The 25821-nt window shown below is 49.1% G+C and overlaps 2 protein-coding genes across 4 annotated transcripts in view; one reads left to right on the plus strand and one right to left on the minus strand.

The window, feature by feature from the left end:
* The window catches only part of SEC31B (SEC31 homolog B, COPII coat complex component), a 38012-nt gene extending 28382 nt beyond the window's left edge, over positions 1-9630 (plus strand). For all 3 annotated transcript variants that reach the window (XM_068399095.1, XM_068399096.1, XM_068399097.1), the window contains 5 exons: positions 1196-1251; positions 3268-3414; positions 3832-3948; positions 5325-5396; positions 6099-9630. In XM_068399095.1, coding sequence (XP_068255196.1) covers positions 1196-1251; positions 3268-3414; positions 3832-3948; positions 5325-5396; positions 6099-6278 — 572 coding nt within the window. In that variant the 3' untranslated portion in view covers positions 6279-9630. The remainder of the gene's footprint in view (positions 1-1195; positions 1252-3267; positions 3415-3831; positions 3949-5324; positions 5397-6098) is intronic.
* Positions 9631-13070: 3440 nt separating this feature from the next.
* On the minus strand, positions 13071-25265 carry WNT8B (Wnt family member 8B). The gene is made up of 6 exons (XM_068399099.1): positions 25207-25265; positions 19248-19281; positions 17799-17937; positions 16273-16398; positions 14056-14198; positions 13071-13628 (listed from the first exon to the last, which is right to left on the minus strand). Exons 1-6 carry the CDS (start codon positions 25263-25265, stop codon positions 13071-13073), a joined length of 1059 nt encoding a protein of 352 aa, XP_068255200.1.
* Between the last annotated feature and the right edge of the window lie 556 nt (positions 25266-25821).

Consider the following 25821-nt stretch of genomic DNA (forward strand, 5'->3'; position numbering starts at 1 on the left):
CCCAAGCTAGAAATAAGTGCCAACTTAATTAACTACTGATCCAAATTCATCAGAGAACCAGTCTTGAAATCATGGGAAAAGGGAGGGCAAAAAGAGGCTGCCAGAATTTTAATAAAGGTAATTAAAGTAATGAAGCACCTTTTGCGTCTTTCCCCTGTGATTTTTAAAACTCAGTTTAGGATCAGTGGCTCATTAAGTGTGGCACTGAGCTCCAGCAATTCTGATATTGCCCCTTAGAATTACGCCACTTTCTCACAGATTATTCCTGTCTCATGGGCTTGAGGTTATTAATACTGGGGTGACAAAAGGAGCACTGTGGTTTTGTCTAGAGATGCAGGTACCCTTGCAGGACAGCAGCAGACAAGGTAGTTGGAATTTGACCTTTGCAGAATGAAGCGTGATCGCAAGGCTTTTGATGTCATGTTGTCTAATGGATTTTTAATTACCTGGAGCGAGGTTAGAGGCTAGGTACCACAGAAGCATCTGCTGAGACACCCTTCTGCTCCCAAGGCATTTACTGGTTAAGTCTATTCTCTTCTAGTTGGGAAGCCAGCAAATTTTGCTAAGCTTTGGTTCTGAACATGATTTTGGAAGGGGAAAATTTCAACCCACCCCTAGCTTTTCTCCCCTTTATCACAGCAACCTGCATTGCTATGGACTGCCACTGTGAGGCACTCTTGCGAGTGTTTGTGAGAGGCCCTTTCTCACCCATAACATAGCCCTTGCTGTGGTACCACAGTGCTAGATTATCTATTTGGGGAACCCCACAATCTCCCTGAACCCTAATGTGCACACACATGCAAGTCCCGACCAAGGTTCAGGCCTGACTCTGAGGCTGACTTCTGCAGCCCGTGCAGAATGCAGAAAGCTTCAGGTAGTTGCGAAAAAGCTTTCTGCATGGGAGTGGGTGTGTGCCAGTTCAATCTGATCAGACATCACCTCATGAAGCCTGTGCACACACTCAGATGCTAAGAAGGTAATTAAGAAAGAGAAAGGGAAGCAAGAGCAGTTCTTGGACCCGTGAGCTGGGCCTGAAATTCCTCGGTTTAAATGGTCTGAAGGTGCAGTAATGGGGGAATTGGAGCCATGGACCCTTTTGCTGAGGGAAGTTCCAAACCATGCAAGCAACCATGAATTGTTGCTGTGGCCACCTTCTCAAAGTCTAACATTTGTGTCTTGTTCTCTTTCCTGGCAGCTCAGGAATCTTGGACTGATCCCTCTGCTGTAAGAGGAGGCCTTCAAAAGAAAAAGGTAAGCTTTCAGCTGCAATATGTGTTGGTTGTCTTCTAGCTAGGGAGCTCCATGCAACAGATACATTCCTATATATGCTTTCGGTCACACTCAGCAAGTCTCATCCCGTGTTGGTCTGTCTACTTCTGCATTACATGCACAGCTAGGACTGGAGTCTAAGTCATCTTGACCCTTTGCCATCCAAACTCGCATGACCTTCTCCAGGGTGGCTGTTCTGTAACATGGTTATCATCTGTGATGCTGCATCCTCTGTCAGTACTTCCCAGGCTGACTATGGTCACTTGTTGCTAGAAACGTGGATTTAATCTTATCCCCTTGCCCACACACCTTTTTGATATTGGCTGGGGAGATCACGCTCACTTCACACCTGACAGTTGGGGGCAGCATTTCCCCTCAGCACAGTGAGACCCTGTCCTGGTTTGGCCTAAACCAGGCCGATTTTCCTTTCAGTGATTTTTACTTTCAGCTAAGTCTCCTCTAAGTAACTGCACTTTCTGAAACTAACTGCATGTTTTGCAGACAGTGTCTGCTTCCAGGACTGATAACGCTCGAAGTTTGTAGTTATCGCTGAGGCACTGGTAGGGATGTTGTGCAGAAAGGCTCTTGCTGTACTTGTTCTTGAGAGAAACCAAGGTCACTGCTGAATTCCTCACTGCTTACGAGTGAAGAGCCAAAGGGGGGTCGCAGCTGCAGGGGGGAGCAGACAGGGCAGGTGACCCAAAATTGACCAACGAGGGTATTCCATCCCATACACGTCATTCTCGGTATAAAGCGGGGGGATCACGAGGGTCTCGCTCTCTTTCTGCTATGGCCGGTGTCCAAGGAGGACTCCGTCTGTTTTCCTGTTGCCCCTGATCCCGATCCGTGCATCCCTGAATCCAGCTCTCGACCATCGCTAGGCCCAGCCTGGGCCTTCCCGGAGCCTGCCCTGCAGTGCCGGTGGTGACGTGGCTGACTTCAGGGGAGCTCAGTCTTGGTTTTGTATATATATTTGTATATATTTGATTATTTCTATTATTATTATTATACTCTTTTCCATTATTATAGTTTATTAAAACTGTTCTAACTTTCCAACCTGGAAGTCTCTCTCCCTTTTCCCTTTCCCTTTCCCTTTGGGGAGAGGGGCGGGGGGATAACAGAGAGCATCTGCCACAGGTTTAATAGCCGGCCCAGCTTTAAACCGTGACAGACCCACAGTGATTTTCCTCAGGTGATGATACCAACAGATAAAGCACTTCTGACGAAAGAAGTTGGGACAGGTGTAGCTGTGAGCTGCCTGCCATCTTGGCCCTGCTGCTCTCTGCCTTGTAGTGATTGCACTGGAGGACCTGTGAGCTGAGCTCTTTTGCAATAAATGCTCTCAGTACCCCATTTCTACCACTGCTGCCTGCTGGCAGGTGTCATGAGAAGCTTCTTTGGCACCATTCCCACCCCCCACTCCTTTAGCTTGGAACAGACTTCTCACCCTTTTTCTGGCAGCATAGCTGGGAACCTGCTTCAGGCTGTGCTCACTACAACAGGATTAGCCTCTTGTTAAAGCCATCTCCTTTTGATCTAGCCCTGTCAGAGTGAATCTATCCTGACTCTCTGGCTTAGCAGGGGCATGATGAAGTGTTTGCAAGAGGATTCTCCCCCCATGTCGTGGGATTTTCCCCAGCACTTGCTCTGTTGGACACTTTACTGCTGCTAATCTCTACATTCAGGACTCGTGCCATCGCAAAGCCAAGGCGGCTTTCTGAGGACCAGTGCTTTCAGAGGCAACAGATCTATTTGATTGAACAATTCCAGAGGAGTTTTCTTGCTGTTGCTTTGACTGTTCATCTAGGATGCAAGAGGAAGGGCCCCACACTCAGTCAGGGGCTGAAGGAAGAGGGATGTGTTACACATCTTGAGAACCAGGCACTCTACAAGTTAGAAAGGAAGTTGAATTTGTCTGCAGAGAGTGTAACCAACCCTCCTTCCTTAGACTTGGTTTTCTTGATTTTTTTTTTTTCTTTTCTTTGTTTTTGAGGACAGTTGCCTGAGAAATTTACTCCTCCAGCCCCCATCACAGCTCCAGTAATGAACCTGCCCGCCGAGCCCCGAGGGATCCATCCTCAGCTGTCCAGGTTGCAAGAATCTGGCCAGTCACCCCCAGGAGCACCCAAGGAAGGCAGCCTGCAGGTACCCAGGGAAAGTGGGGTATTCCCCAGCCACCAGCTCCTTGTCAAGTAGAAAAACAACTCAGCTTTTGAGATTCTTATTACTTGGCAGCTGCAGGGCTTATGTTGCTCTCTAGCCCTTGTAAGACATCTCTGCCCGAGTGTTAGAGGAATTGCCAGAGTGGAAAATGACACTTGGGTACTGCTGGGAGAGCAGAAGGGAGGCCAGGCAGGCTGTCAGTCTGCTGGGAGTTGGGAATCCACAGAGGCCTGAAGCTATACCACAGTCTGAAGATGATAATCTAACTGTGCTTCCAGGTATTCACTGGGTTTGCGAAGAGGTGAAATTCTTTCTGTTCATAGTTGCAGGAGGAGAATCTACCTGCTTCAGCCCTTTATGCTCCTGTTGCATTCACTGAGCTGCCTCTCTCTCTGTCAGTATCACCAGCTACCTGTGGAGAGAGTTGAGAGGAAGGAGGTGCCCCCTGAGCACCAGGCTCTGAAGACCACATTTGAAGGGTTGGTGCAACGCTGCTCTGCTGTCGCCACTGATCCAGTAAGTCCTCCCTTCTCTGATCTCTGGCTTTTTTGCTCTCATAGATGTTTGACTGGTGCTTCCTTCTTTTGGTTGGAAAAAGAGAGGAAGAGTCTCGTCCCTATAACCAAGTTAATCTCCATCTGTCTCCTTCCTTTAGGCTGTAGGCTTGTCCATCTCTTGGGAACTAAGATGTATTCCCTAGCATTTATCCACTGCTTTTCATTGCCTCTCTGGAGCAGTGGTTCTGTCCTCCTGCCTCTTTTCTCTGAGGAAAGTAGAAGAAATGACCCAGCTAATTCAGCTTCCTTTTTCACTGGCTTGATCCATAGATAGTTCCTGCAGAGCTGGTATTACCAACTATCCTCAGAGCTTAGAGGGAAAGGCTGTGATATCCTGGCTGGAAGAGAAAGCCAGACAATCTTTGTGTCGCAGTCACTGTAATTTCTCCACCCTGGTTCCTGGAAGGCTGTTGGCATACATGTCACGTTGAATGAAGGTATCAGCCCAGACTGTCTGGAAGCAGAAAAGCAGTGTTTGCAGCATCATATTGGGTTGCTAAGTCTTCCCAGAGCTTGGGGGCACCATGAAGCTTTCCAGAGCACCTCTGCTTAGTGGGTGCTGGGATGACCACTGAGCCCAAACTGCTATCCCAGAGTCAGACAATTTGTGTGTAGCAGCAGCCTCAGCATGTTTGCTCTGTGCTTTCTCAGAGTGCAGTGTAGCAATTTCTGGGAGATAACCTAAAGGTTACCTCTTATGGACAGAAAGGCCTGTTGGTTTGGGCTTAAGTACTCGGCTTATATGGAGGCTGCACAGCTGGGTTGTTACAGCAATGCAATGCACCTGAGCTCCTAAGGCTGCCAGGCCTGTTCCAGCATTGCCCAGAGCCAGGTATTTTTATCCACAATATAATTTACCTGTGAGTGGATTATCCAAGGTGGGGTTAATGGGGTCAGTCCCACCAGAGCTTCAGTACTGAGGGCCTTTCCTTGGTGGTTATCTAGAGTGGGAAGGATATTCCCTCTTTTCCTCAAGGAGACCAGGAAGAAGCTGTTGCTTAGGTCAGCCAGGGTGACGCTGGCTGAATGTCCCATGGGTCAACTAGTGGATGTTTCTCAAGCTTTGGAAGTAGTCATTCTGTCCTGTGGTCTGTAAGCACTGGCAGAAGGGAGGAACGCCTAGGCTGGGAGATGGGAAAAGGGGCAAATCCAGCTTCCTGTCTTGGGGAGAGAATGTGTGCATGTATATGTGCACAGTGAGGGCATGGCTGGCTTATATTACAGTCCCTGCTGTGGGAAGAACAGAGGAGGGGAGGGACTGAGTGAGAACAACTTGGTTCTGGGAGAGGTGGCTTTGAAGCTCTGGCAGAGCTAGCAATACCTGTTTCACTTCAGAAAACCCGAAGGAAGCTGGAGGATGCATTGCAGCGGCTGGAGTGTTTGTATGAGAAGCTCCGTGAGCAGGTGGTAAGTAGATGACACCATCCCCTGTGGTCCAGCCAGGTTCCCAATCCCACCTTTGCACTGGGTTGTGGGCCTTGATGTCTGACCCAGTGTTACCAGCACATATCCTCTTGAGAAAGCTAGAGGAATGCCAAACCTTATAACACACCTTGAATCCAGCCAGCCTTATCTTGTCTGCCTTAACCTTGGCCCAGACATAGTGTAAGGAAAAGCTGGGGAGGTATTTGTGGGGTCCTTTTGCCGCCAGGAAGTATACTGGGGGTAGTTGTTAAGTGTGAACCTAGTGTAACGTCCGGTTTAGAAAACTCTGAAACAGCTGATGCCAATTGCTGGAGGGACAGCTATCAAGGGAGGAATCCTTTTAACATATACCCTTGTCCTGAGTGTCCATATTAGGTCTGAACAGAGACAGGATTGTGTGCTAGATGGACCTTTGACCTTCTCAAATACATCAGATGTTCAATTAATGCTGAAATGTCGTTACTTAGGACCTGCATTCACTGTAACCCAGGCTGGGTATTAGATTAATGTTTGTTGTGGGCTGGGAAACCGAGGGAAGCAGCAGGCTATCCTTTCTGCCAGTGTTTGACTGTGTAGGTGCTGTTTGGTGAGGATGAGGTGGAGAACAGGAGGGAAGGGTGTGGAGGGAGGGAGCCTGTGTTGCGGCGCTGAGCATGCTGACTCATTTCTGCTCCCTCCCCACAGCTCTCTCCAGCCATCCTCATGGGTCTCCATGAAATTGCCTACTGCGTTGAGGCTAGGAACTACCAACAGGGTCTTCTGGTTCACACCCAAGTGGTCAGCAGCAGCAGTTTCAGTGAGGTGTCTGGTTTCATGCCCATCCTGAAAGTCCTCATGACCATTGCTGGCAAGCTGAATGTGTAAAGGGTGGAGCAGCTGGAACAGTGCACACTGAGAGCTGGTGGACTCCCTCACCTGTTGATGTGCTGCAGGTTATGGACTCTCCTTCTGACTTTGGAGAAATAAGTCTGTGCCAGTGCCTGGAACTGTGCTGGGCCAGCACACCTAGCCCCATCCACTCTCCAGACAGCCAACTGGGGCCTGGGACTCCTGGAGACTGTTCTTTCTCTCTCTTTCTCACTAGTCTGAGGCTGCTTCCCAGCCCAAGGATCTCAATTTCAGGCTGTCCAGGATGCACAGAGATCCTGGCACAAAGGGGAAACACCTTCCTGCCTAGGCTGACGTTGCTTCCTTTTTTTTTTTTTTAGGAGACAAACAGGGCTGGCACCTACAGTGCCACCAGACAGAACAGCCTCAGGCTCTATTCCCTGCTGCAGTGTAAACTGCCTGAGTGATAGCTGGCTCCCTTGGGACCTAAGCTGGGGTGTTCCTGCTCCATTGGGCTGCAGTGAGGATCTCTCCTCTGGCTCCTCCTTTCTCTTCATTCTCATCCTTGACTCACCCTTTCACCCCTCTGCATCCATATCGTGCTACAACTAGAGCTAACTACCAGCCTGCTCTGGGCTACCTTTGGTTCTCTCTCTCTTCTTCACCCAGCCCTTTCTTTTCATAGTCGAGTCTCCTGTTCACCCTCTATTCCCCCTCCTTTATATCTTTTTCCCTATAAGCTGCAGGCTTGAGCCCTTTATGTTTCAGGCCCAGGGCTGTTTCCCCCTTCCAACTCCTGGGACTTTCCCATTCAGGAATGCTAGCAGGTTGGACTGCTCTGTGTGCTCCTCCCCAGAGCTGGTTGCATCCTGTGTCTGGGCTAAAAGCAGCACTCTCTGGCTCCTGGCCTTTTTCACTTCCTTTATGTTAGCACAGTTGGCCTTCTGCCCACTGGTATTATCTAAACGCTTCATATATTGGACTTTTCAGACAGTCTAGGGGCTTTAAGAGCAGCAGAGATTGTTCAGGTCCTGTAAAGACTCCCTTCAAGCTACTCTAACCAGCCGAGACTTGAGCAGGGGGAAACAGCTCATTGCTCCAAGTGTGGTGCATTCATTCTGTCTACAGTAACAGATATGTGCAAAGGTGGTTCTCAAAGGCCCCTTGGCAATATTGTGGTAGGACTGACACTGCAGGAGGTGATGCTGTCAGATCTCGAGGACATGGCTGTGCTGAGGCTTTTAATCACTATGGCATTTCCTCTGGGGTAAATAGATGAATGAAGCATTTCCCCCCGCCCCCCCGGCCCTTCCCATCCTGGGGTAAAAGTCTGGAAAGGCAGATGGGGTTTTAGGGCACATCTGTGTGTGTGTGTCTTTCTCTCCTCTCTCACCCTCTTTCATGCTAACCAGGCAGCGTAATTCTCGGGCCCTAGCTGGGAGCAAGGCTTCTTCCCAGTGTTTGGCTGCAGCCAGCCCCTGCTTCCTCTGCTTGCTGCTTGAGTGATAATGCCATCGTGGGCTGGTGGTTCAGTGACTTACATGAATCAGCCTGCTCTACCATGAGACTTAGGAGGGAGGGGAATCAGGGAAGGGAAGGAGAAGACACATCTCATTCTCTCCTTTCCAGGTCAAAGTGCCTCCTTGTTGCTGCTGTGTTGTTTCTATTGCTGCGGTTTGATGAACTGAGAGATTACAGAACAGTGAAATAAAAGCTGTGTTTTGTGATGCTGCTAGCTTTTTTTTCATAGGCTTGTCACCTCTGACTACAGGGGACTTCCCTCAGTCTGCAGGACCACCCACTGAAAGTCAAGTTCTCAGCTTTAGTGAGAGGGGGAATTGGGAATGGTGTGGGGCAAGCCAAATTCTGGGCTCTGCTGGTGTCGGCAGCAATCATCATGGTGTGGTGAGACCTCAGGCCTTACCCGCTCCCTAAGGCTGCAGGGTCAGAGAACTGATCTCCAGATGGCCCACCTCAGTTGTGACTGTTCATCTGCATCAGACACAAGAAGGTCCCTGGGATGGCTGAGGTTCTATTGGGGAATCACAGCAGTGTTGGGGATTTTACACTTGACATCAGGAGTTGGAAGTATGTCAGTAAGTAAACATCAAGCCTTTGATGAGATCCTCTCCTGTTGGAAATCAGTTACGCCACTGGAGCTATGCCACTTAAACTAGGATGAGGATCTGACTGCGTGGAAATCAGATTTATGCCATTGAATTGTCAGTTCTTAAGATTAGTTAATAACTTCTGAATCTGTTGGCTGATTTCATTTAAGCTTTTAATGACATGAGAAGACTGAAGTGAAACATCGGTACTGAGATAAAGTCAGGGGGGAATCAAACTAGCTTCTGCAAAAAGACTGATGTAATCTCAAAATTTTTGTTTTCTTTTTGCTGTCAGCTGGCTAGCTAGTATATACATACAGGCCAGGCAGTCAGCACACATGAAACTGAAATACGCAGGACTGTATTACCTGGCTTGTGGTTGGAGGACTTGGGAGGAGGTAAAGGTTGAGAAATATTGTTTGGATGGGGGAGATTTGAAGGGCTATTGCTGGGAAAGGAACAGGGTTTATGAAGCTTCTGGGGTATTATGGACACAGCACATGCACTCGGGGAAACTAGCCTTTGTTAGTTCTGCTGCTGGCAGAGGCAAACACCAAGTGTAAGGGAGTCTTGTAGAGCTTTTGCAGCCTGATCTGGGAGCAGTTAGCAACCAGTCTGGCCTCCCAGCTGTCCCCCATCAGGGAGATAGAAGCTAATTTTCAAAGGCAGCACTTGTGTTATGATCCCTTCTGATGCTGAACAAGTGAGCAGGTAGCCCTGGAGACATGCATTTGCTTAACGAGTATATAAGGAAGGTCCTAGCTTTCTGAGATCATTTAACAAGCCTGGTATTTCTTAGATTCTGCCTTTCTGGGTCCAGTTATAGTACCCTGTGCAGTCCAGCCCCTCTCTTTCTTTAACTCGGGCCACTTGTACCACTGAGAAATAAGCACAGCTTTTCCATGTATTTCTCGGATGCATTTGACTTTAGTTCCCTCCAGCACGCACCGCTGCTGCTACCCATGGACTCATGCAGAGACCGGGTATTTATCCTACCTTTGCTGCGAGTCCTTCCTGCTTGCCCCTTTGTCCCACTGTTGCTCAGTTTTGCTTCAGGTTTACCCTAGTGAGCACCATCCCTGAAACTCTTGGTAGGGAAACCAGGCAGGGGGAAGTGAGGTGACCCACTCGAGGGTCTTTGAGAGGCTTGTGGCAGAAGCCCTGTCTCTGTGGCCCTGATGCAGTATATGTCCTCATAAGCCCCACTGGAAAGCACTCCTGCATTTACAGCACTGTCTCTGCTTGGCTGGTAACAGCTTCTGGTCTATGGATGGTGGCTGCTCAGCGTGTCCTCCTCCCCTGTGGGCACATGCTCCTGCAGGATCCCTGTGCTGCTCAACAGAGAAAGCATTTTCTGTTGGGTGAGAAGGCCCTTGGGTTGACAAAAGAATTGGGGGGGTGGTAGGAAAGGATCCCTGGGCACAGAGAACAGAGCTCTAATCCTGTTGCAGATAACATCATGTCTGCAGGCTAGGCTTGTGTGTGTTTGGGGGAGCTGGAGGGGCAGAGATTGTTAGGCAGTATTTGTTTGTAAAGCCACTTGCTCTGAAGATAATGCTTGCACTAACTTCTATTGAGGGAGCAGTGTGAGTCCTCACAAAGTCCTTTCCCAAAGTGTCTTTGAAGCCAAGAACCCATTGAAAGGAAGAAAGGCCAAGAGAGGGGATTAGTTTGTTCAGCAGCTGTGAATTTCAGTGGGAGGCTGATGAACTCCAAAGTCTTTGTTGAGATTTTTTGTGTAAGGAGCCCCGCTGGAGGGAGAGACCCACACAGGGCCGCGGCCTTAGACAAGAAGGAATCCGAAGCGGCAGGGAGCTGTAAACGGGCCACAAGGACTTTTCCCAAACACTTTTCGGAAAAGGTGTTCTGAAGAGAGTGGAGGGGGATTAGCATGTGAAATGACACTTTCCATTGACTCCACAGAGGGGAGGGGAAAGGGCTGGCTGGCTGATTTATTAGCATTTTGTTCCTTTCTCCATTCTGCTCCCCCAGCAGCCCCCCCTCCCCTTGCTCCCCTCCTCCCTGAGCCCTCTAAAGAGGTTTGGATTGGAAAAGGGAGCTGAGGGGCTGCCTGTTTGTGTGTCATCTGGGCGAAGGTGACCACCTGGGAAGCTGAATGTAAATATTTCTCCTCTGAGGAATGCGCCTTCATTAAACCGAAATGAATACATGGAAGCATCCAATCCTGCCGCACAATGGCAGCAGTGCCTTTACCACTAAGGGCTCCGTGTGCTGGGGAGGGGGGACCCCTCCGGGCCCCGACCTGCTGCTGAGGTCAGCACATTTCGCAGCTGTGGTGTCGCCATTTTCTCCCAGAAAAGAGGCATGTGGCGGTGGGGCCCCCGCTTATAGTGCTCCTGGCATGTCCCCTTCACCACCAGGCGTCACAGTGCCCAGCGGGCACATCCTGGGCTGTGCCACGGCCTTCGCAGGGCAATCATGTGAGGCAATAATGTCAGCAGGGGAGGGATGGGGTAGCGCAGCCTGCCATATGCTGGAGAGGAAGTGGGAAACAGCTTCTACATCTTCTCTGTTTTGTACATTTCCAGCTGGCCGTGGAATTGAGGGGTACAGAGGGACAAGGTAGGGGTAGGAGCTGTCCTCTCCGCTTTGCTGTGGCCCTTAAGCCAGCCCGTGCTGGAGCTTTCCCTGCTGGGTGAGAGGCTCTCACCACCTCTTTGCTTTCCTGCCCAAGGAAGCATCCTCACCACAGGGAGACGAAGGAACTGTTGGCAGAGATGCAAGGGAGACTGAGGTCAGGGTCACTGTATTAATAAGAACCTTTGCGCAAACAGCTGGTGGTTTGTTTGTGAAGTGGAAGTGTTTCAGCTTTCCCTGAGAATGAGCCAACATTGTTTCTTGCAATTTTTGAAGGGCCAGATTCTTGCTTGACGTGGATGTTCTTGCTCGGGTGAGACCCTGGCTTGCCGTAGGTCCAAATTCCCACCCCCAGTGAAGTAGTCCTGGGATCAAGGAAATATTTGATAACTAAGAGAGACACACAGACTGCTGAGTCTCTATTGATGTATCATCTCTGAAATGGGCAACTGGGCCCCTGTCTGTCCCCTTCCCACCCCCTTTCCCCCTGGCAGCTGCATTGCAGTTGGATGCAACCTCAGACAAGCTCAAGGAGGGAGCAGGCCCTCTCCCTTCCTGGCAGGGGCTGTGGTGGTGCTGCATGGAGGGAACTGGTCAGCTCTTCTTATGCTCAACAGATGGGTAAGGGGCTGGGTTTTAGTCTCCAGAGCTGTAACTGCATATATCCACACATGCAATTGGATGAAAAAAAACACCCAGCTACTTAGACACATAGTATTTTGCAAGCACTTGGCTACTGATTTATTGTATTGGCTATTGGTTTACAAATATTGGCTACAAGACAGGTCTAATGGCCAGTAACTTAGTTCTGCTGGCTTTTTATCTGTCTAAAGGTACACTTCAAACAGCAAAGTAGATGATAACCTCACAGCCTGGGGGAGATCACTATGATGGTGCAGTGAGCTTCCCCAGGTCCTGCAGCTGACAGCTTCCCTTCCTACCCTAGCCACAGCAAGGGAACAGAGATGCATCGACCAAATCTTCCTGCTGCTTGCTTAGCCTATAGAATATATACAATAAGTGGTAGAGGAAAAACTGTTATGTATACATCACAGTAACTGTGCAATAAATTAAACTTCAAAGTGCTTCACTTTCCTATTTACAACACCATTAAATAGTAACTGACATTATTTTCTCAGTCTAGGAGGAAGTGTTTAGTTAGTTAGCTGACAGGGTAAGAGTGCCCAGCAAGTACACCAGGAGTTGGGGAATGGGCTCTGCTGGCAGCTCTTCTCTGGGAGAGATTTGGGAGGAAAAAGGGACTGGAGAAGTGTGAGGGCATCTTTATGGCATCAATCACGGGCTTTGGCAGGGATGCTGGGGTGAAAAGGGAGACCAGACCTGGAGGCTTAGAAGATACAGAGAAAGCGTGTAAAAAGCAAGTGATGGGACTCCTCTTTTGGACAGCTGTTTAATGGGCAGGACAAGCAGCAGTTTAAGTCTTGCTGCTGCCATCTCAAATGCAAAGAAAAGCACTGTAAAGCTTAGCAAAGCTGTCAAAGAATGGGAAGTGATGCCGTGGGCCCCCTGGAGGCTGGCTCACTGCAGGAATGAGTTGCACACCTTTTCTATTCCCTCATAGTAGGGCTTAGTAAAAGGCAATAACAATTTTATTTTAGTGCCTCTATTTTTTTAGAGTATTAGAAGCCTCTTCTGTTTTAGGGATTACCAGAGGTGCCCAGCTCTGGTGGTGCCATCTCAGCTTCCTTGCGCTTTCCCGAGTGTTGATCTCACTTGCTGAAAAGCCCAGAGCAGGTGCTTGCTTGGGGAATGGACAAGCTCAAAAGAGCAGGAGCCACTGAGACCACCTGTGTTTTCAGCGATAAAACCATAGTCACTGTATAGAGTGACTCTGGGTTGAAGGGATCCAATCTCACCTTGTTTTGTCAACACTTGAGGGTCTTCCCAGAAGTCATCACCCACTGAGCTGGTGGCAAGTGCCCTGTATTGCCAAGGCCCAGGGGCTCATGAGCGCTCTTTTGCCCTGCCCAAGCTCCAGTGAGGCAGCATTAGGAATGAGACAAAACTAAGCCAAAGGGAAATGGTGCTAGGGGGCTGTTGGAGAGATGGGAATGGCAGGAGAGGAGAGGGGCAGACAGGACTATGAAGGAGCAGAGGCAAGTTAGAGCTTTCTCTTGAGCTTGCGGCTGGCCCCGACACCCCCACTCCGCTCACGCTTCTCCTTGCGGATGCAGAAATACTTGGTGACCCTTTTGCGACACTGCTCGCACCGCACGGCGCAGCACCAGTGGAACTTGCAGTTGCAGCTGGATACCATTTCAGCTCGCCTCTCCTCCACTGCCAGCCCACAGTCCCCGCACAGCCGCCGGCAGCTCCGCTTCTCCCACTTGCTGAGCGCCTTGCCTCTCTTCAGGCACTCCCTGCCCTCCGTGCCTAGCAGCCCCAGTGTCTTGTTCTCCAGGCAGTAGTCAGGAGAGTCTTCTAAATGGACCAGCTCCTTCTTGGAGATGGAGCTGAAGGTCTCGGCGATGGCACCACGGCTGGCAGCACTGTTCCCTGCCCCCTGCAGCAAGTCCACCTTCAGGGCTTTCTGGTACCTCTCCTTGAGGTAAGTGCCCACCTCTCGAAACTCGGGCAGCTGCAGCCAGCAAGTCTGGGTGGTGCAGCTCCCTGACACGCCATGGCATTTGCAAGTCCGCTTCATGGTCCCTTTCACAGCCTACAGGGTGAGGAGAGAGAGGGGATTCAGCAAAAAGCCCAGAGGGGTAATTTCTGTGCTGCGGTGCATGGAGAAACATGGCTCCAGACCTGTGGAGGGGTTTGCCATCAACATTCCCTACGCATTAGTCCTGCCCAGAGGTGGTTGGCTTAAAGCTCGCAGGTTTGCTTCTCCAAGGTACTCCCCTACTTGAACTGGGAGAAAGAGGACAGCAAGAAGCCATTAACAGTGTAATCATGGAAGGTTTGCTGCCTTAGAACAAACACCACCTATCACATCAGTACTGCTGCCATCCCCTTCTCCTTGGCAAGGTAGTTGTTTCTTCTGGGCATGTGCTTTTAGCCACAGCAAGTCAGGATTCTCCACAGTGAACAGCCAGAGACAATCTGGTATGTACTGTCAGGTCTGGAGGGAGAGAGGGGCTCACCTTTCTACCTGCCTCGTTGTTATGCAGGTTCATAGCAGCTCTGGCATCTTGTCCAGTCTCTAGGGCATCCACAAACTGCTTGGAAATGGCTTCCCCAAAGCCCACATTATCGCTGCAGCCTCCCCACAGCCAGCCTTGTCCCCCTAGGAAAGGAGATAAGATGTGCATTGTCAGGGAACCAGCCCCTCACCTGCCTAGCTTGCGGCTCTGGGGACAGGCAAGGGTCTCAGAAGGGATGGGAGGGAACGGAGGCTGTGGGGTAAATGCAGTCTTTCGCCTCACAGTATTCCCAGATTCCCTCCGCTTGGGCTCATGGCATTTCTGCTGAGGCCTGGATAGTAAGTGGCTCATGCAGGCAGCAAAGGGGTACGTCCCATGCAACAAACCCAGGGATTTCCAGGCTTTCTATAGAGCAGGATTCAGAAGCTGTTAATTATCATGCATTAGTAGTCATATAGATGAGGCTTTGGGTCTTTAAACACCTCCCCTCAAACCCTGTCTTGAACTGGTTCAGTCTGACTTGCAGGGACAGCATCTTGCTAATGTGGATTAGTGAATTGGTGGAGGCATCCTGGTCAGAGGGAACAGATTCCCCTGTGCTGGGAAACAACCCAAGCCTGGCATACATGTATTGAGGAGGCCCCCTTTTTGGTACACCCAGAATCCTGGGCTGATGTTGGTCATCTAAGAGGGTCTGATTTTCCAATTATAAAGAAACAAAGGAGTCAGCACAGAACTGGGAAACTGCACAGCAAGATGTGGAGGGCACTTTTCCTAACCACGTGGGAGCTCGATAACTTATCTCGGCTGACTGGAAACATGTCATGTGGTTGCTTCTTTTCCTTCTAGAGAAAAATACCAAATTCTTTATGAAGATTTGAAATCTGGAACATTCTGACCCTAACATGCCTCACTAGTACATCTTGGGAGTTGTGGTTTAATGGCCTTCTGCTTCTCTTCTCCCTGAAAGACCTGGCTCTTGCCCGGACTTCCCCAGAGCATCGTGGTCCCCTGTCCCAGGGAGAGGCAGGGTGTCTCATGGGAGGTGGGTACCTGCACCAGATGATGAAGTCCAAATCAAGAGCTGGGACTGAAGGGAGAATGGAAGCCTTTCACCAACTTGGATTCAGCACAACGGCATTAAGAATTGAATCACACTATTTTGGATAAGCCCAAAAGTTTCCTTTGTCTTCTGAGGTTTTAAGTTCACAATGAAAAATTTTCTTGAAAAACAGATATGTTTTGGGGAAAATAAGTGTAGCATGACCAATTCAGTTTTCCAGAGAAGATAAAATTTGGTGTGCCATTGCCCAAAATTCTTGCTCTGCTAGAGAAGGGCTATCCCACGTCTCAGACACCTAAGAAGCAGAAGCTGTTTTAAAAACTATTAGCCAATAAAGCAAATTACTAAATACTGGACACTCAGAGGAGTTTGTCATAAACTGAAACAGCCACATACCGACTGCCCAGTGTGGCTGGGTGGGGAAAGGCTTTTAGAAGATTTTGATAATTTGAAATTTGACTTCTTTCCATTCAAAACAAAAGACCGAAACATCAATGTTTTCTGTGAAAGCTGAGCGGAGAGCTGGAGTGGTGCAGCCTGGGGTTCCCCACCCAGGGGTGCCTCGTGGCTGTAGGCCTGGGTACAGCTGTGATGGGGATGGGGTGAAGGCTGTGTGCTGCCACGGCACCTTTCCTGTTCATGCTCTCATGTGCCTGCCACACTGACAAACGCTGGTGGGGTCTATAGGTGTCACCCTGCTTTTCCTACTGGTAATTCTGCTCTGGGGCCACCCTGGTCCTGCACACCCTGGGAGCGCCGAGGTCCCTGATCAGCACTGCTCTAACCAGACCTGCCATTTAGATGCACTGCATCAGATCCTCTCCTCTGCCCGTACAATACAGTCATTCCCTCTAGAGGCTTAAACAGAGTTGTTCTTGATTTGAACCAGGGAAACTGCAACGCCTTTCTAATTTCCTGCTCATTTAGAAAGTAATGGAAAACATCAAGGGCTTGGCCTCAACTGATGTAAATTGGAGGTGGCCCCATTAGCTTCCACAGAGCTACTTTGGTTTGAGCCAGGCAAAGCTTTGGTCTGGGCATTATTTCCAGGTGCTGGGACCAGGAGGAGTTGTTTCTGCAGGCCTCAGCAGAGAGAAGAGCTTTCTCCTGCTGCCTGGGATGTGAGAGAAGGACGGCAGCTCATCTCTCCTTACCCAGCTGTCCGTTGCGGGAGTCGTCACAGCCACAGTTGTCAAAATCCCCCAGGCTGCAGTTCCGGGTCAGCGTGTACATGACACCTGCAGAGCTGATGGCATGGACAAAAGCGGTTTCGCGGTTTGCTGTCAAGTGGGAATACAAGAAGAGCAGATGGGCTAAAGATTTCATGGTTGCACCAGTGTTAGAAATGACTCCTGCCATGCAGGAGACTGGGTAGATCTGCAATGGGCAGGGCTTTGTGGGGTGGAGAGGAGATTAGAGGAGATTACGTGTCAGATTAGTTTAGTTTTGGCTTGAACTGCGCGAAGACAGAAGTTCCCAAATTCAGTCCAGACTGACTTGTGCCATTTCCAAGGGTGTGGATGAGTTTAGCACTTGGCTGTCCTTGTGGGAGCTCACCAGTGGAGATACAGCACAGCCAGCTACATGTCCCCCATGTCTCACTAATACACCCCAGAGGGGAAGGGGCCCTCCCCAAGGATCAAAGAGCTCATTCCCTACAGCCCCCTTGAGCCTTACCTTCTGCTGAACACTGTCTGGGGCTCAGGGCAGTGTCCATACTTACCCACCAGGATCAGTGTGGTGATCATCAGCTGACTTCACTGAGCCTTTGGCTCTCATTTAATACCAGCAAGGTCTGGATCTGAGCAGATAACCTTGACAGGAATGGTTCAGGGACCTGCTCCCAGTCCCAGAGTGTTACTTGGTGCTGCAATTGCCTCCTCAAGGCCCCACTTTGAAACTTCTGTCCACCTCTGCCTGGAGCCCTGGTCCCTCATCTGCTCCTAATCCCACCAGAGGCCTGAGGCTCTCCTCCATGCCTAGGTCCTGCCTGTACAGGGGAGGTATGAGCTCAGCCCAGCAGGGTACGTGGGTCTAGAGGACCAGGTATACACTGAAACATTTCCTGGCACCCGCAACCAGGTAAGGAATGGGACACAGCAACAATGACCACAGCCCCACACCCTGCAGTGGCACAGGTCATGGATGCTGGATTTCTGCCCAAGGTGACTCTGACATCTGGAAGCTGTGGGGAGACTTTTCTCTTGCCTCTTGACCAGAGAACAGCCACTGTTGAACTCTTTCCTGCTCTGTTTAGCCATATCCCTCTGCTTGCCACCCCACCACCCCATGCTGGTTCTCAGCCTCCCTGGTGAGAGGCACCACTTGGACATGGAGTGTCCAGCAGCCCATGCCGCAGGTTGTGGTGGTGCATCCTTGTGGGGAGCCAGTTGTGTGAGGGTTGGTGGGACACTCCTGAACCGCACAAGCTGGGGCTCAGCAGGTCCAGAGGCGATGCTGGCATTGTGAGGCTGCCTTGTCTTGAAGTTAGATCCCAGTGTGTGTCTGGGAGCTGATGGGTGAAGGTCATCCTGGAAAGATCTCTCTGGGGGATTCCTGGGAGAGGGACATCCCAGGTGGGGATGGGGAAGAAAAGGAGTCACCTGGGAAGAAGGAGGGGCCCACGGGCTCTAACCTGTAGCGAGGGGGTCCCAGTAGTGGTATCCAATGCTTTCCTTACCGCTGCGCAGCCCGCCATGGCTGGAGAGCTGCAGTGCCCTCTCGGGGCAGTTCCAGCGGTCCCAGGCGAACTGGAACTTGCACTCCTCGATGCCGCTCTGTGCCCCAGCCGCCACACTGCTAGAGTAGATGAGATAAGCCTAGGAGCAGAGCAGTGAGTCAGGAGGGGGGACAGTGTGTGCCCCACTTCATCCCCCCAGCACTAGGCGTTAGCTTGCAAAACTGAGTTAGGATGAGTTGGCCAGTGAGCAGGGGCAGCCCCATGGGCAATGGGCTGGGAATGTCCCCAGGCTGCTCCTAGGGTCCAGGAGAGCCACTCAGCAGCTCTAGTTTCCATTGCAGGCAGGCAAAGCTGCTGTAGCCCCAGCTGCCTCCCACACAGCTGTGGGGCTGATACAGGTGTATCTTTCCTGCCCTGCGCTGCATACTGTGGGTCCTGCTGCTTTGGCATCTAGATGGAGAAGCACAGCGCAAAACACCTGGCCCCAGGCTCCCCAGGAGGCTGGCATTCAACTGAAAATAGCTTGCATGCCATCTTACAAGATATACAGAGCTGAGGAGGTCTCTCTGGCTTGGCTTCCCTGGGGAGCAGTGCTTGCCAGCAGCAGCAGGGGATGCATTTTCTGCTGTGCTGGGTCAGAGCCTGAGGCTCCCTGGAGCAGAAGGCCAAGCAGAGCTGTTGGCTATTAGCTACATTAGAAGAAGTGCCAGCCTGTCGCTGCGATGGGGAACCTTTTAACTCTGCAGTGTGAGAGGAGGAAGACCTTCTCCTCAGAGACCAGGGAGCTCCAGGCCAGCAGGTGCCTCAGCCTGCCTCCACCTTCACCACATCCCAGGGGTACAGCCTGTGCTTTGGGGCAAGGTTGCTCCACCATAGCATTGAGAGCTGTAGCAAGAGCTAGATGTGCTTGGGGTGTTTGTGGGGAATAGCCAGGAACAAAAATCAGGTGAATTTTACAGCTGGTCCTGGCTAGGAAAAAAAAAAAAAAGCCTGTAAACAAGGGGTGCAAGGGGGAAGGGGTTCAAAAACACTGAACAAGGTCCTGGCAATTCCAGTTGTGCTCCTTGGGGAAGTATATTTTGCAGGCCCTACAGAAAGTGTCCTTCCAGCTGGATGAATATGGATCCTGATGCTAACCTGATCATCAGGAAGCAACGGATGACAGGTGAGATGCCCAGCTGGTGCCAATAGACACATCTCCAGAATCTGTCCCCAACCAGTTTAAAGGACCTCAGGCCATCTTTGCTTAGGGCTGACCCAGCCCAAGGACCTGCAGGTTGTAGCAGGTCATTCCTGGCCCTCCTTGCCCTCCTTGCCTTGTTGCTGGAAATCTGGGGGTGAGGGGATCTGTGGCCAAGGCTGGATGGAGAGGAGTGGGAAGGAGGAGCCCCTCCCTCCCTTCCTGGGTTTAGTGGAATCAGAGACAGAGATCAAAGGGATTTCTCTTACCTTGGGGCCCGTCATCAGGAAATTATTCACTGACCTGGAAGACAGAGACAGTGTCAGCAGGGAGGGGGTGATGGCGGAGGGGTCTGGGGAATGCCAGGCATCCCAGGGCTCTCCTCTCGACCCCACAGCCTGCCTGTCTCCTGGATGCAGGCACCTTTGGTCTCTCCCTCTGTCTCCCCTCGCTGCTCTCTGCAAACCAGAATAGTGCCTTCTCCATCTCCCTTGCCCCACTCCCCCAACCAGGATGTACCAGGCTGCAACCCCCTCACCACTCCCTCTTTTTGCTTTCCTCTGCACAGCTGCCATACATAGCAATCCCTCATTTTTTAGGGCTTTCCTGTTCCCTCAGCCTTGCTTTTTGCCTTACCAAGCTGCTGCTCAGCTTAACTCAGGGTAGCGTTGCCCCAGGAGCACCCCGGTTCCTCCCGCAGCCCCAGGAGAAGGGCTGTGTGCCAGCATTGCTCTCCATGTGGGATGATGCCAAGGGAAGGAGGAGGTCACTCTGCTGGTCCTTCACGGTGTGTGTCCTGGCAGCATCCCCCCATATCACAGTCCCTCTGGCTGCCCATGCTCTCCTCTTGGTTGCGTTAGGGTGATGGCTGAGCATGAACACTCTCGTCCTCCCCATCCTGCTGGGCACTGTGTGGGGAGGAGTGGGGGCATGAGTGAGGTAATCCTAGCCAAAATTAAACTTTCTGGTGTTTTCCAGCTGAAATATGAAAAATCGAGATGAACAGTTTCCAAAGGTGCCTGTTTGTAAGTATTCCTGTGAAACATTTAATTCATGGAAAACAGTTCTACTGAAAATGCCAGGGTCTGTTGTAGTAATCTTAAATTGCAGGCTCCTGAAACCTCCAGCTCTGGGAGTCTCGTGATCCCCCTCTCTGTTCTGGAGGTCAGTAACCCCTACTTCTTGTATGAAAGAGGACACTGAGGCCAGAGAGGTGGTATGAGGGGACTGAGACCTTGCAGTGAGTGAGTGATAACGGCAAAAGCTAGAGCATGCACCAAGAGAAACTAGGCTCTTCAGCTTCCTCTTGAGATGATGTTCTACTTCAAATGCTGATCATCTCTCAGTGGAGGATGCCTCTCCTTTTCAGCTAGCCTTAGCCCACAGTGTGTCCCTTCAGGGGAGCTGCATGCTCCACTCTGCAGTTGGGCTATCGGGCATGCAGTGATACTTGCTGCTTTTCTAGCTCCTCTCCATTCCCTGTAGCTGGGTGGACCTTGGCTGGATGTAGGGGAGAAAGGCGTGAGTTAGGGTGTGGGTTTTCCTCCCTGTGTGTTTTCAAGCGATGTTGTCTGGAGCCACTGGTATCCCTGGTAAGGAAGAAAAAGGCACTGTCCTGTTGTGCTACAAATCCAGCACAGGGGCATCCCAGGGTGGGCTCGAGCACAGGCAAAAGCAGGCACTGCTGTTCCAAGCTGGAGGACAAAGTGTGGCCATGCTGCAGCCCTGCCATGGACACGGGGGCAGAGAGGGTGTAGCTTGGTCAAAACCTCAAAAAAATGGTCTTTGTTATTACTCATAGTTTAGAAAGAGGTGAGAGAACTAGTTTGCAAAGTTTCACTTTGGCAAGTCTAACTTTTTTTTTTTTTGGTGGAAATGTGTCCATATTGATGAATCTTGTGCTGGGAAAGATTCCCCTGGGTCAAAACAGGAGGGAGACGGCTGTGCCAGGGCACTGCGAGAGCAGGAGATCCCATCCCTTTGTTCCAGGCCTGGGATTCAGACCCGGCTGCACTCCAGCCCCTACAGGTACTCTAGCATGAAGTCGATGGCTGTTTTGCAGAGGAATTTTCCTTTGGGAGCTGCTTCTGCATTGTACAGCTAATTAAATATTTCCTGGGATGCGGTGAGATGGCATCTGTAGCCGAGTGATTAGAGCATCGAGTGACCTGAATCACACAGGGCCATGAACCTGGGGCTTTTCAAACTGTGTAAGCTCCATGGGTCCCCATCCTAATGCAAAGGGGTAGCAGCATGAACAAGTCATTTTTCCATCTGGTTTCCCTCCTGTCCTTTGCCTTGCCCTTAAGCACTTTGCTATGGGGACCACACTCAGGATGGTGTCAGTGTGAATCTAAGCCCCTGGTAGCAGCTGTGAGAAAACTCTGGTAAAATGCCCCTATGTAGGCAAGATCTAGAGAATTTCAAGTCCTCTCTTATCCTGCTTTTGTGGTCAAAACAAGAGATACATCCCATCTGCATTGCTTCCCGCTTTGGTAGGAAAAGCCAAATTCACAGTGTGCAAGAAGGATTTTCTTCAAACCCTTGCTGGCCTCATCTTGGATTAGGAACATCTGAGCAGTTGCAAGGGTGGCTTTGGAGGAGGACAGTAATCCACAAATTCAAGGTTTACAGCAAACCAGGCTGTTAGCAGGTGTCAACTGATACAACTGCATTGAAGCAGAGGATCTGTTCCTCCTGGGATAAATCTCAAGGTTCACAGAAGGGTCAAGTTCAGGATATGCCAATTCACCATCTGCAGCTGAGCAAATGGTACAGTAGCAATTTCCCAGCAGGATATTCTAAACATTTTTATTAAGTCGGAGAGACAGAAGGCATTTTCCCTGAGCTCTCTGATCAACAGGCAGGCACGCTGCTGGGCGGGTTTGTAGGACTTAGACAAGTAAAGGATTCATTTAGACGGGTACACTTGACCCCCCCACATTTAACTCTTGCAGCTGCAAGTGGATTCAGGAGAAGGGGAGATGGGACAGTCGTATGGCTGGAGGCTAGCTGAAATTTTTCTTATTTATGCTGAGAGGGAAGGAAAGATAATAATAGAGACAAAAATCTGTGTGCTTTGTCTTTGCTTGTATGATCTAGCTAAGAAAAATGCATCTCTATTCTGGATATAGTCTCCAGCAAGGGCAGAGAGTAATGAAGCCACTTGTTCCATGGATGTAGTGCAATATTGACAATGCCACTAGAGTAATCTCTGTGCTGCAAATAGGAATCACTACGAAAATGAATCTCTCTTCATTTTTGTCTCTGTGGTGTATTTATTTATATATTTGTTTGTTTATAGTAATTTCCCATACCACTGTAAAGGAAAGCAGAATGTAATCCTAAACTAACTAGCTAGCTGCATCCACAACGGGTGTAAACCAGCCCAATTCCCATGATTTCAATGTCACCACACTGATTTAAAACTTTTTAAAATCACACACGTGAAAGGAAACGCTTGAAATTATCTCTCTTCTCCGAGAAAGCTTACAGGGTTTCTAGCTATCTAAACTCCTTTCCCTCCACCTTCAAAATCCAGGACAGCTTTACATGGACTGAAGCAGAGCAGAGACAGACCTCGGCAGGTAGAGGGAGGAGTCCCACCGAGTTCTTCAGCCCCTTCCCCAGCCCCTGCAGGGCCCCAGGCAGGGCACGCTGCTTCCCTCACTGCAACTCTATGCATCCAGGTAAAAAGCAAATCCAGGGCAAGTGATTTTCGTTGCATCTGATATTAGGAAATTATCTCAAAGGTAATGAATATCTATGGCAGTTCTCTATCATAGTTTTATTGAACCCGAAAGCAAACAACCCTGCCAAGCAGCTGTCCCATTATATTTTACACATATCAAATAGTAATAAGCCTCTGATCATTTCTGCTCGGTTACAACTTTAACCAATAACAGCACCCTGCTCCTCGGTTTAATATGCCCCAAGAGCCTTATCAAATCTCCCATTAAAGTATTTGTTTAATACCTTATCACCACTCATGCTACTGTGCTGCTAGTTCAGCTCTTTAGAAAATTATAAAGCTGTATTTAGATCTTTACTGTCATTATTGTAAATACAGAAAATGGATAAAATTTCACTTTGGATCTGAGTTTTGCTCTCAAATACAAACTCCCCCAAGTTATTAGAAAACCAGTGACACTGGAAGCTAAAGGCAATCCTATAGCTGAAGTGTAAAAAACCATTTAGAAACAAGCTGCGGCATTAGGAATTGTTACATTATTCCCACAGGATAGGAGATTGGGAGACAATTTATTAACATTTGGAGCGTTACATTTTTTTTCCTTTTTTCTCTCTATTTTGTTATATTTACTTGGTTTTTTAGTTCCTAAATGCAACCCTGACATTTTGCTCATCTAGAAACACACTGACCATTCAACCTAGCTGACATGGCAGAATCTAGTCCACACTCAGAAGGGAAGTGGCCACATATATATATATAAAAAAATTATTGTTGATCTATATTGCCCCCCACTCCCAATTCTTGTGAATAAAACACAGGAAAAAAGAATCTTGTTGCATTTTAAGCTGTTGGATCAGATAAAGAAGACCAGCAAAAATTGCAAGCAGGATTATTCTATGATTTGTGTGAACTTTGCTTTTTTTCTCCTCAAGAGTTAAGGGATAGGGTCTGTAATGTGACCGTTTTGAATAAAGTTTGCAATTTTCCTTTCTCTCAGGATGTCACGACCTATGAGTAACATGTGGAGAGAAGCAGAGCTATCTTTACCTATAAACTTTTCTCTTAGATAAAAACTTCTGAAAGGCAGGCAGGGAATTTAGACATCCAACTTCCATTGAAAAAGCCTGGGATTTCTGTATTTAACTCTACTTTGTGCTCTGAAATTTCTCCCCTTTGAAATGTTTCTTTAAAATGTAGATTTTTAAAAATCTTTTAATGTATTCTAAACTTGTTTATATTGAGGAAAGCAAGAGACATACACAGGAAGAGCAGAAAAAAAAAAAAAAAAATCAGCATGAGTTCATGCCTAGCCTCTCTGTGTAACATACGTATTCCCCTTGTTCCAAAAGGGAGATATATCTTGAGTTTGCTACTGCATACTATTTAGACATATATAAATTGTTGCGCATTCTTTTAATGAAGGGAGTAGAAAATTTCTGAATGAACATAAATTTCACTCCCAGCCTAATAGGAATGGGTTCCCATTTACTCTTGAGTTTCTCTTTTTGTAATTTTGGTTTCTCCATCAATAGTAACAACCCTAGAGATCTGCTACGAGGGAGGCAGTGGATTTTAGTAATCGAACAGGAAAAGACTTTCCTTGCTGTTAGAGATAAGTCTGTAACCCAATGAGCAGATTCCCCAGGGCATCACAGAAATGGAGAATAAAGTTTGGGTACTCAGTAAAAATCACATAGGAAAAAATACCTGCAGAGCCAGGTCATTTGAGTCCATTTCCATTTGGGCATGGGATAGATATACTCTGCAAGGAATGATATGAGATTTGATGCAAGTGTAACCTCTTTCCATTCAACCTTATAAAACATTTCTGGAAATAAATGTAAAACTACCCTTAGGACAGAGCAAGAAGCCCACAGGAGATGACTGCAGGTTTGTGCACAGGAGAATTGATCTGACAGGACCCAAGTGTTTGGGAACCAAGCCGTAGCAATCTCTGTACCAAAAGCTTCTCCCCAGGAAATCCTAATATATGAATTTCCCACATGTGTAATCCTGACCCTGTGCCTGCCAAGGAGCCCGGGTCTCAGGCTGCTCATACAGAGTGACGCTCCTGTGGATCTAACTCAACCCTGCAGGCTCTGAGCTCTTAATCAGGGACTGTCCCCTTTGGGGAGCGCGGGAGAAGCCCTACTTGCTTTGATTAAGACAAGAGACAGCCTGACTGTGAGCCTTTGGAAAAACAGAAATCCCAGGCTCTCCCATTGGGTTATCTTCCCAGTTGGAAGTGAGGGGCTAGATCCTCCGCATCCACTCTCCTCTACTCTGTTTTACCCCAGCTCAGGATTTGGCCCGTATAGTTATTGTTGGGAGGCGCAGGGGGAAAAGGGGACTTTCTTAGATCTAACCTCTCTGCCAATGAGTGTGTGGGGACTTAGTTAAATATCTGGTCCCACTAAAGACCAGAATTGAGCTAAGTGGGAAAGAGGGGACATTTAGGAAGGTGAGGAGGAATTTCCTGAGGGTGTCCGGGAAGAGCACCTGCCTGTGACACAGACTGAGATGCTCTTGATACTCACCAGGTACAGCAGGATTGGAAGAAGGGAGTGAGGAAGAAGATGCCCAGATAAGGGTCCATGTGAAATATAAAATCCAAATAAAGAGGGAGAAAGGAGATCCTAAAAAAAAAAAGCTTGGATACTACCACCACCAGAGAAAATTAAAAAAAAAAAAAAAAAAAAGAAACACAACAAAATTAGGGAAGGGACGGAGTTATTTTCCACCCAGCAGTCCTGGTGTGATGAAGAGGCATATGCCCCCTGAATCCCAACTTCTGCGAAGGGTAACCAATCCTAAAGTAAGAGCTAAAGGGGGTTGGTGAAATGGAGCCGCAGAACTTCCTAAGAAGAGATTATCTACTTAATTAAAGATTTTTTTTTCCTTAAGTCCTTCAGCCAATCAGTACTCAAGTGCCAGAGAGAGATTGAACTGATGAAAAGAACACCCCAGGTTCCTCGAAGACAAATGCACCACGAAAGGGATAAGAGGGAGGGAAAAGGGGAAAACAAAAAAAAAAAAGAAGAAAGAAAAAGAGAGAGGGAGAGAGGGATAAAGAAAGAGACAGCAAATCCCTTAAAGTAATCACTAGATTCAATCTCCATCAGCACTGCCCTGCCTCTCCATCCCCTGCAAAG

Source organism: Nyctibius grandis, chromosome 4, assembly GCF_013368605.1.
Source record: "Nyctibius grandis isolate bNycGra1 chromosome 4, bNycGra1.pri, whole genome shotgun sequence".
In the NCBI taxonomy this organism is placed as follows: domain Eukaryota; kingdom Metazoa; phylum Chordata; class Aves; order Nyctibiiformes; family Nyctibiidae; genus Nyctibius; species Nyctibius grandis.